Genomic DNA, 10589 nt, shown 5'->3' with positions numbered 1-10589 from the left:
GGAATTTCAAGTCCAAATTCGCCTTCTATGGCCATAATAACCTCCACTTGGTCCAAACTGTCTAAGCCCAGGTCCTTCATAAAATGAGAATTTACTGAGAGCTTTTCTGGGTCAATCTTGTCATAAAGTTTCAAGACAGAGAGCACTTGGTTCTTAATTCCCTCTAACATCAAAGGGGTTATGTTACTGTACTGCCGACACAAGTGTATGACCCTTTGAGGCACCTGTGTGAGGGCCAGGGTGGGCTGCCGAGTCCTGGACCTCCTCCAGGTTCCCACAGGGCAGACCGGCGAAGACCAGTGTGGGTGGGAGCCGCGAAGGCCGCAGGCAGGCAGCTGTTACTAGCTTTCACACTGTCAATTAACCAATATTTCTTACCTATGCTTTGCCACGTGGCTTGGTACCTTTTCTCAGTCGGACATGCCCATCTTGCTTCTCTGTGCCCGCTGGCGACTTCTGACTCTGCTCTTCTTCCTCCCGGCACTCAGTTTGGCTCTCCTGCCTAACCTTATCCTGTTCAGCTATTGGCCAGACAGCTGTTTATTAAACCAATCATAGTGACACATGTTCACATGGTGCAAAAGAATATTCCACAACTTTTAAGTCTTTCAAATTTCTTAAAAATGGGCAAGTAAGTGGCCAAGGAGGTGGGTGATTCTATGGGTAAAGGCATTTTGACAAGCCTGATGATCTGAGTTCAGTAACTGGGTCTCAGCTGGTGGAGAAAAACTGACTCCTGCAAGATGCAAGATGTCCTCTGAGGGTCCCACATGGCATGGCACATGCAAATGTCCCCCCCTCTCTACACACACACACACACACATACACACAGTGATAAAAGGTGTATACTCCCATGACTAGCTAAAATGATTTTTTTGTAGTGACCCAGTTTTTTTTAAAATATTTATTTATTTATTATGTATACAATATTCTGTCTGTGTGTATGCCTGAAGGCCAGAAGAGGGCACCAGACCTCATCACAGATGATTGTGAGCCACCATGTTGTTGCTGGGAATTGAACTCAGGACCTTTGGAAGAGCAGGCAATGCTCTTAAAACACAGAAACAAAAACCAAAAATTCGGTGGGGCAGTGGTGGCACACTTGTAATCCCAGCTCTTGGGAGGTAGAAACAGGCAGATCTCTGTGAGTTCGAGGCCAGCCTGATCCACAAAGGGAGTTCCAGGACAGCCAGGGTTGTTACACAGAGAAATTGTGTCTTGAAAAACCACCACCACCACCAAGAACAACAACAAATAATGATTCAAAGATGGGGAGGAGGAAATTGTAGGAGCCACCAGAACAGAGCCCACAGAAACAACTAAGCAGGGCTCATAGGGGCTCGCAGACTGAAGCGGCAATCACAGAATATAGGTTACGGCTTTTGGCTTGATGTTTTTGGGTGACTCCTGACAGTGAAGTGGGGGGTGTCTCTGACACTTTCACCTGCTTTTGGGACCCTTTCCTTTCTGCTGGGTGCCTTACCCAGTCTTGATGTGAGGGTTTGTGCCTGGTCTCATTGTATGTTGTTCATTTTGAAAGACTCTAAATGCATTTGTAAGCCCCCTCAACCCTAAAACCTTACAGTCACTCTCTCTTGGAAACAGACAGTCGCCCCCCCCCACACACACACATGCAGGACTGCTCATCCTCCTATGTCCTTGTGAATAACCACATGCAGGACTACTTACTCATCCTCCTGTGTCCTTGTGAATAATCTTCAAACATAACTCCATTCTGGGAATTGAGGCAAATATAACCTACAGATGTTGACTCATTTCCTGATGTATTGATTTAGTCACTAGAACAAGGTCAGGAAGACCACAGAGATGCTCCCTTATCTCACCTGATCATGCAGCTATTCTCCTGCCCTGGAATAGACCAATCACTGCTAGTAACCCTTTGAATAAGCCAATCCAATAAGTTGAAAAACAATCTTCAGGTTCCCCCACTTGTGTCTGTGGCTTTTTGCTTTAAAAGATGGACTGTAACAGCTATCGGATGTCCTTCACATCTCGAACCTGAAGGGCCCTGTCATGACAGAATAAAAATCCTCTTGCTTTTGCATCAATTGTGCCTGTGTGAGTGGTGTCTGGAGTGACTCCTCCCTGATGTTTGGACTTCTAGTCCAACAATTTGATGTCCAGATGTCCATGCTCAGTTAATGTCCTTGGGGAGCCTGTTTTTTTTTTTTTTTTTTTTTTTTGAGACAAGGTTTCTCTGTGTTAACTTTGGAGCCTGTCCTGGAATTCTCTCTGTAGACCAGACTGGTCTCAAACTCACAGAGATCCACCTGCCTCTGCCTCCCGAGTGCTGGGATTAAAGGCATGCGGCACCACTGCCCAGTCAAAGCCTGCTCTTATTTGGGAGATGAGGGAGAGAAGGGGTGGATCTAGGGGAAAGGGCAGGTGTGGGGGCTGGGAGGAGTTGAGGGAGAGGAAGCTGTGGCTGGGATGTATTTTTGAGAAAAAATAAATGAAAATTGAAACAAACAAGGATTCAGAAGTCGGGGTTAGAGCTGGCAAACACCTATCATCCTAGCACTTGGGAGGCTGAAGTGCAGCTTTGAGGTCAGCCTGACCTACACAGCAAGATTCTGTCCCACGATGAGTATGGTAGTACACACCTGAAACCTCCAAACTCAGGGGGTGAGGGCTGGCGGATCAGGGGTTCAGGTCATTCTCAGGTACATAGTAAGTTCAAGGCCAGCTGGTCATAGCAGACTCAGCTCCAAAACAACCAACCAAATATTCATTTATTTATTTTTGGTTGTTTTTTTGAAACAGGATCTCACAATGTAACCCTGGCTGACCTAGAACTTGCTATGTAAATCAGGCTGGCCAAAATCTCAAGGAGATCTACCTGCCTCTACCTCCCCAGTGTTGGGATTAAGGGTGTGCACCACCACATCCAGCTAAAGCATAAGAAATTTTTAAAAGGAACCTTGCTGGAGAGATGGCTCAGCAGTTAAGAATGTGTACTGCTCTTGCCAGGGGCAGCTCCAACTCACAACCACTTCTATTAACTTCAGTTCCAAGGCAATGGACACCCTCTTCTGGCTGCCTTGGATATCCAAGTGTACAAACCTGCACGCATGCACGCACACACACACACACACACACACAAACAGAAAGCAGCAAAAGAGCAGAGTGCTTATAATAACTATTTTAATTACACTGATTAACCTAAATGTCAACTGTCACAGAAAGATATTCCATAAAATTGGGAAACCACTCAGGCTGGGGTGAACTGGAGCCTCTGCAGACATCAGCGCACTGGATGGAACACCTCCAGAATCTCACCGTATGTCTTTCTCTCTGTGAAGGAAGCACACCACAGTTATTCTTAAGTTATACTTAAAAGAAATTCAACTTCTTGGGCTAGCGATGTGGCTCAGGAGTGGAGCACTTGCTGCGTGTGTGAGGCCCCAGGCTTATTCCTCAGAATTCACAAAAGAAACAAAGATTAGGGTCTGGAGAGAAAGCGCAGCAGCTAGGAGCACAGGCTGCTCGCTACTATCTGTGACTCCAGTGCCAGGGGACCCAGCATTCTCTTCTGGCCTCTTCTGTGTGCACACACACACGTGGGCAAAACATCCAAATAATAATAATAATAATAATGATGATGATGATGATGATGATGATGATAATAACAACGACAACGACGACGATGTAAGTAACTAAGAAGAGGGGAGGCCTTGGATGTGACGAGGTGGTGACGGATATGTTCTTATAAAGACATTTCCTATGGACCCAAGGGAGTCTGGTCTACTACAGAATGTGTGGAGTCCACACAACTAGACAGTACCTGAAGCCATGGACATGGACAACATTAACCCAGGAAAAATACAAAGCGAACAAAGAGGTTTACATGAAATACCTTTCTCAGGAAAATCTTCTGGATGCAGTTTGATATACCCAAACATGTCACGGTCCTTCAGGGCGTACAAATACTCTTGGCGTTTTAGAAAATAATATCCGACAAAGTAAAAGGAAGTAACGTACAGAAGCTGGCGGTGCAAGCCTGTAATTGACAGACCCCAACGCAACAGTCAGTCAGAGCACAAAGGATTTCATTTTTACGCTGCACCCCGGGGAACATGCCTCCTGCCCCACCCACCCAGCAGGGTCTCATGCGGCTCAGACTGGAACTGGCACCTTAGTTCTTTCCTCTGTCTCTCGGAGAGCTGCAGGGCTGTTCACCAGCGTAGAGTACGCTTCCATCTGTAGCCTCTTTCCCACACCCAGATCTCGAAGCCCATCAATTCCACCTGGTAAACTTCTCCTCCAGGGACCTTACCCCTTGCAGGCAGGAGCCCCCGGCTCTGATCCAGTGTTCACCTGGTCACCTTTGACCCCTCCCTCCCTCGTCTGTGGCGCACATGCTCCGGCTACTGCAGTGCCCAGCAACTGCATCATCATGCTATAGCCTCAGACACCAACTTCTCCACTGTGGCTTCCCAGCTTGTGGGGGTTCAAAGGATGTGCTGGTTTGAAAGAAAATGGTCCCCATCGGCCCACAGAATGTGGCACTATTTGGACTTGTGGCCTTGTTGGAGCAGATGTGGTTTTGGGGGAGGAGGTGTGTCACTACTTGGGGTGAGTGGGCTCTGAGGTCTCAGACGCTCAAGCCAGGCCCAGTGTGGCCATCTTCCTGTTGCCTTTGATCTGGAGGCAGGACCTGCAGCTACCTCTCTGGCACCGTCGTCTGCCTGAGCGCCACTGTGCTTCTCACCATGATGACAATGGACTAAACCTCTGGACTGCGAGCCAGCCCCACTTAGATGGTTTCCTTTATAAGACTTACTGTGATCATGGTGTCTCGTCACAGTGACAGAAACCCTAAGGGCTGGAGAGATGACCCAGCAGTTAAGGGCGCTCACTCAATTCCCAGCACCCACATGGCAGCTCACAACTGTCTGTGACTCCAGCTGAAGGGATCTGGCACCTTCACACATTTACACGTGGGTAAAACACCAATGCACATAAAAAAACAATAAATCTAGCCGGGCGGTGGTGGCGCACGCCTTTAATCCCAGCACTCGGGAGGCAGAGGCAGGCGGATCTCTGTGAGTTCGAGGCCAGCCTGGTCTACACAAAGTTCCAGGACTACACAAAGAAACCCAGTCTTGAAACAGCAACAGAAGTACCTGGACTCTGCAGTTCTAGGCCGTAAGAATATCTTGTGGGGCAGGAGAAGCGGCTCAGCTGTTAAGAGCACTGACTGCTCTTCCAGAGGGCCTGGGTTTGGTTTCCAGCATTCACATGGTGGTTCACAAATGCCTGTAACTTGAGTTCCAGAGGATCCAGCACCCTCTTTTGACCTGCACAGGCTATTGCATGCATGTGGTGCACATACATATATGCTTACACACATATAAATATTGTTTAAATATATTTTTATTTATTTTATTGGGATTAAATGTTGCACCACCACTGCCAGGCTGGTTCCAGGTTCTTCTGCTTCAAACAGCAACTAATTCCCCAAACTGGTTCTCTGAGCCAAGGTAAGCCAGTGCTCTGAGCTCTCCAATGTGCCGCTGGGCTACACAGTGGCCCATACTTGGGAGAAGCCCTTACACACGTTTTATATACTGAGGCCGGAACTCAAGGCATGGCTTGGCCTTACTTCTCCAGCTTCCTTTCTCTCTGTAGATTTTCCCCACAATTGCTTTTCCTTTCTTCCATTTGATGAGACTAAACCTGGAAGTCATTGTGCTATTTGCATATGATACACTACCAATGTTAACCTAAAAATCAATAAACATTTAATTTTAAGAGATGTAATTACCAACTAACTTGAAGTGGTTATCAATAAGGTATTTTGTTTGTTTGTTTGGTCAGTTTCAAGACAGGATTTCTCTGTGTAAGAGTCCTGACTGTCCTGGAACTCTCTGTAGACCAGGCTGGCCGTGAACTCACAGAGATCCACCTGCCTCTGCCTCCCGAGTGCTGGGATTAAAGGCGTGCACCACCACTGCCCGGCTCTGACTTGCTTCTTAAGGGCAGTTAGTTCTTCACCCCATCTACTCAGTTCGTGCCCCAGCGTCTGGCACAGAGAACATTTAGCCACTTCCTTCTCACTCAGCACCTTTTGTGTGTCACACACCTTATCTACAGGACTCACTGAGCTGCCGCAACAAACACACGAAGCTCCGTTATTCTCATTTGTTAGATGAGAAAACCTGTAGACTGGCCACATGACCTGCCGAAGGGACACAGACAGAAAACAATGGAATAAAACCACATAGATCCCAAGTGACAGGCTTAGATGAATGTGGTGTGAGAGAGATAGAGATTTCTCTAGCAGTACAAACATGCGGACCTCCAAGCCTAACACAAAGATGCCTAACTGGGATGATTCCTAGTGGCTGGAGCCATTTCGTTAGCTTTCTTGTAACCGTGGTCCTTAGCTCTAACTGATGGTTTATATTGCTCACAAACCTGACTAAATGCAGCTCATTATCCTAATCTCACACATGAAGCAATAGAATGCACCCGCTTTCAGAAGTCCTTGCACCTCCTCCCCAGGCCTAGCTAGAGCTCTTTTAACTTCGCCTGATATTCAAAGTTAAGTTCACAGTTAGTGAAGTGGATAAGGGCACTTGCTACCAAGCCTGAGAAGCCGAGTTCAAGCTTCAGGACTCACACAGTAGCGGGAGAAAACCAATTCCCTCAGGCTGTCATCTGCCCCTTACGTATCCACACACAAATAATACAACAAAGTTCAAAGGCACCCAGAGTTAGTTTCTTTCTTTCCTTTTCTGTCTTTGGAATTCTACAGTTCATAGCATAGCTATTCTGTCAGCTATAATCAATCTTGACAGGAAGCCAGTGACATACTAGAAGGCTTGCTAGTTTAGTGACAGTCCCCTGTTCAGTAGGTTGTTGCTCCCAGAACAGCAGCAGCAGTAGCGTCTGGGAGTCTGCACACATTAGCCCCTTCCCCAGACCTTAGGAATCAAACCAGCATTTTCACAGGATCCATAGATTGTTCTTCCGGGCTTCAAGTCTGTGAAGCTCAGGTTCTGAACACACACTAACGCAAGCTCCGCCCCTTTGACTAGCCACGTGACCGTGGGCAAGGCGATCTTGCTTAGACCGATCTTGGGTTCCGGGTCCCCGTCAGCGGCACTACTTTCGCATGTCTCTATTTTGTATCAGACACCTATTGCTATCACACCCATCCGAGTGACAGCAGCGCGAGCCCCGGAGTGCGCGACCGAGTAGCACGAGCTAGAGCGCGAGCTAACGGTGGGATCTAGAGTTTCCCGCAGCGCCGCACTCGGTTCGGTTCGGAGGAGCTCCGGGAGGCGCCCGGCCCGGGAGAGCAGGGATCCGGGGTGGAGTGGGGGGACCACGGCGGGCAGCCCGCGCCCTTCCTCCGGGCGGCTCCCGTGCACGCAGCCCTCACCTGCTTTAAACACAGGCCGCCTCTGCAGCGCGTTATTCAGCAGGCCGGCGCAGTAGCCCAGGAAGCCGATGTAGACAAGGCGCGGGTCGTTCAGCTTGGGCGGGGGCAAGCTCCGGGCCTCATCCGGCAGGAATGTCAAGGGCTCGTGGCCCGGCCGGCCGTTCATCATATTGATGCCGGTTCCACGTGAGGTCTTGACCTCAAAGACTCCCGGCTCGGAGAGAAACCACGGCACCGACCGCCGCGACCCGTACCGTCCTCCTCCGAGCTCCGGGTTGAAGGGCAGAGCGGACGGCGGTGCAGCGCCCAAAAACTTCCCCCGCGCGTGCAGCCGTAGGAGCAGCAGCACGCGAGGTTCCGGGCTACTAAGTGGCCCACGAGACGCGAAGGCTCGCCCTAAGGTTGGAGTGAGAGAGCTTGGGAGGCCAGATGGATCCAGTCCAGGGGTACAGAAAATGACCCAAAGCGGGCAAAGACTAGGAGACATTGATATTTATTTATTTTTGCCCAGTTCTCACATAGGAAAAAATTTCCCCCGTTCTCCCTCACCTGTTCCCCCCCTCCCGCCCCCTCCCCCGCCCATAGTTCTTCAGTAAAGATTATCTTTGCATTCAACACTCAACACCCACAAGTGATCGCGATGGATAGTTAATTTATTGAATTCCATTAAAGCTAGCTTTCTGGGGTTCATTTGCAGTTACACCCTCCAAAGTCTAAAATTAAGGTACGGTCAGCAACAAAGCATTCTGCAAAGGCCCGGAGTGGATCATTTAACCTATTCTTGAGATTCAGTTCTGGTGATAATCTGCTAAATGATTCCCTCTGGGCCTTCAGGTCTATGTACATGGCTGAGGGGGCGGTTCCCTTAAGGAGTAAGGAGTGAAAGAAAGAAGGAAGCTCTAACGTGGTGAGATGATTGCCTGTCAGATTACCCCGTCTCTGCTCACTTTCCTAGAAAAAGGGCTGTTTCCTGATACTGAATTAAAATGTTTTCGTGTCCTGTCCATTCATTGGTGACATTCTGCATTTTATCCAGAAGACTGCTCACTAAACCACAGGTCAGTACAAATATATATGCATCAAAGACCCGAGTGCTAGCCGGTGGTGGTGGTGGTGCACGCCTTTTAATCCCAACAGGCAGTGCTCTGGGAGTTCGAGGCCAGCCTGGTCTACAAGTTTCAGGACAGCCAGAGCAGTTACACAGAGAAAGCTTCTAGAAAAACAATATGGTCTCTCAACCACCAAGCCATCTCTCCAGTCTAAATAAATAAAATGCACAATGAACCATGTCTGGAGTCCACGCTCCCTGTGTGTATGAATACGGATCCTTTATCCATTAGAATCTCCCAACACTTCCCCCTTCCATCTGTAAACCTACACAGTGTACCTGGTAAACCTGTTCAGAGTGTTGCAGAATGTTCCTTTCCACTGTGTGAAGATGTGTCACTGTGGTTAATAAGGAGCTGAATGGCCAATAGCTAGGCAGGAAGAGGTCAGGTGGGGACAGAGAGGCCTCAGGGAAGAGGAAAGGCAGGGTTGCCAGCCAGACTCAGAAAGCAGCATGAGCAGTACAGAGAGGATAACTAGCCATGTGACAGAACGCCGATTAAAATAAATGGGTGAATTTAAGTTATAGGAGCTAGTGGGATAAGCCTAAGTTAAGGCCAAGCTTTCATAATTAATGATAAGTCTCCGTGTTGTTACTTGGGCGCTGGCAATACAGAGAAAGAGTCGCTACCACAGAGCTCTTTGGATAAGAGAAATAAATATACCAGTAGGGCTGGAGATGTAGTTCAGCTGGTAAGAGGGCTTGCTGAGCACGGATAAGGCCCGGGTTCAACCCCAAGCACCACATAAACGAGGTGTGACACCTGCACGGACTCAAGTTTTCTTTTTGTGTTTTTTGAGACAGGTTCCCATTTCCCAAGATGGCTTCATACTTGTCATGTAGTTGAAGATGACTTTGAATTCCGAACCTTCCTGACTCTAACTCTCAAGTGTTGAGATTGCAGTCACATGCCACAACACTCAGCTCTAAGTTACTTTATTTTTACATTGTGTTTCTGGTGTGTGGGTGTGTGGAGGGGGATGTCTGTGCACAGGCCTATACTGAGGCAGGAAGGGCATCAGGTTCTCTTGAGCTAGGATGGCAGGTGGTTGTGCTGGGATTTGAACCCTGGAAGAGCAGCATACACTTCTAACTGCTAAGCCATCATTTTACTGCCTCCCCCGGCCCTGCCACACCACTAACATTTTCTTGAGTCCCTGAACTCACAGAGACCCACTTGCCTCTTCTGCCATGCCCAGATTGTTTTTCTAAAATTACATTTTATTTTTGTGGATATGTGTAGGTGTGAATGCCAGAAGACAATTCGTAAGAGTTTACCTCCTTCCATCCCAGGGATGGAACTCAGACCTTCAGGCTTAGTGGCAAACACTCTTGCCCACTGAGCTACCCTGCTAGTGTGGAGAAGTTTGCGCTGCTCAGGAAATCCCCACACCAGGTGGGCATTCTCATTCTGCCATCCCGTCACGTTCAGAGTGACAGTCTATAAATCGTAATTTAATTTGCACCGGCATCGAAATTAACTCGTTGAATTTGATGCCAGGCATGGCAGCGCGCACACACACATACATACATGAAACACAAAGGAGTTAAAGGTGGCGCATGCCTTTAATCCCAGCACCAGGAGGCAGAGGCAGGAGGAACTCTGTGAGTTTGAGGCCAGCCTGGTTTACATAGTGAGTCCCAGGACAGCCAAGGAACAGGCTTTGAGACAGGACCCTGCCTCAAAGAGAAATAGACTCACTTTTAGCTTTAGATTTTCTCAATGGTTTGGTGGCTGGCAAAAACATGGCGGAACACTAGGTGTTAGCTTATAGTAGTTTGCTGTTGCTTGTGTTTTCTTGAGATAAAGTCTTCCTATGTAGCCTTGGCCTGGTGTCAAATTCAGAGATGCTCCTGCCTCTGCCTCCCAGCGCTGGGATTAAAGGCCACCATGCCTGTTTCTAAACTATATTTGTTTACTGTGTGTATGTGTGTGGGGTCACACGGCACACATAGAGGTCAGAGAAAAACTTCAGGGGTCAGTTCTTGCCTCCCATGAGTTCTGGGGACAGAACCTGAGTGACAGGGTTTGTGGCAGACACCTTTACTGTCATCTTGGTGGCTCTACTT

General features: G+C 48.4%; 1 protein-coding gene across 1 annotated transcript; it reads right to left on the bottom strand.

The window, feature by feature from the left end:
- Positions 1–3148: 3148 nt before the first annotated feature.
- Positions 3149–7717, bottom strand: LOC119802653 (NADH dehydrogenase [ubiquinone] 1 subunit C2-like). Its single transcript, XM_038313712.1, has 3 exons — positions 7412–7717; positions 3878–4021; positions 3149–3315 (listed from the first exon to the last, which is right to left on the bottom strand). Exons 1-3 carry the CDS (start codon positions 7578–7580, stop codon positions 3266–3268), a joined length of 363 nt encoding a protein of 120 aa, XP_038169640.1. The 5' UTR covers positions 7581–7717; the 3' UTR covers positions 3149–3265.
- Positions 7718–10589: the final 2872 nt, after the last annotated feature.

This window comes from Arvicola amphibius, chromosome 12, assembly GCF_903992535.2.
Source record: "Arvicola amphibius chromosome 12, mArvAmp1.2, whole genome shotgun sequence".
In the NCBI taxonomy this organism is placed as follows: domain Eukaryota; kingdom Metazoa; phylum Chordata; class Mammalia; order Rodentia; family Cricetidae; genus Arvicola; species Arvicola amphibius.
The sequence above is the reverse complement of the archived record's forward strand: the minus strand, read 5'-3'. Positions and strand labels throughout refer to the sequence as shown.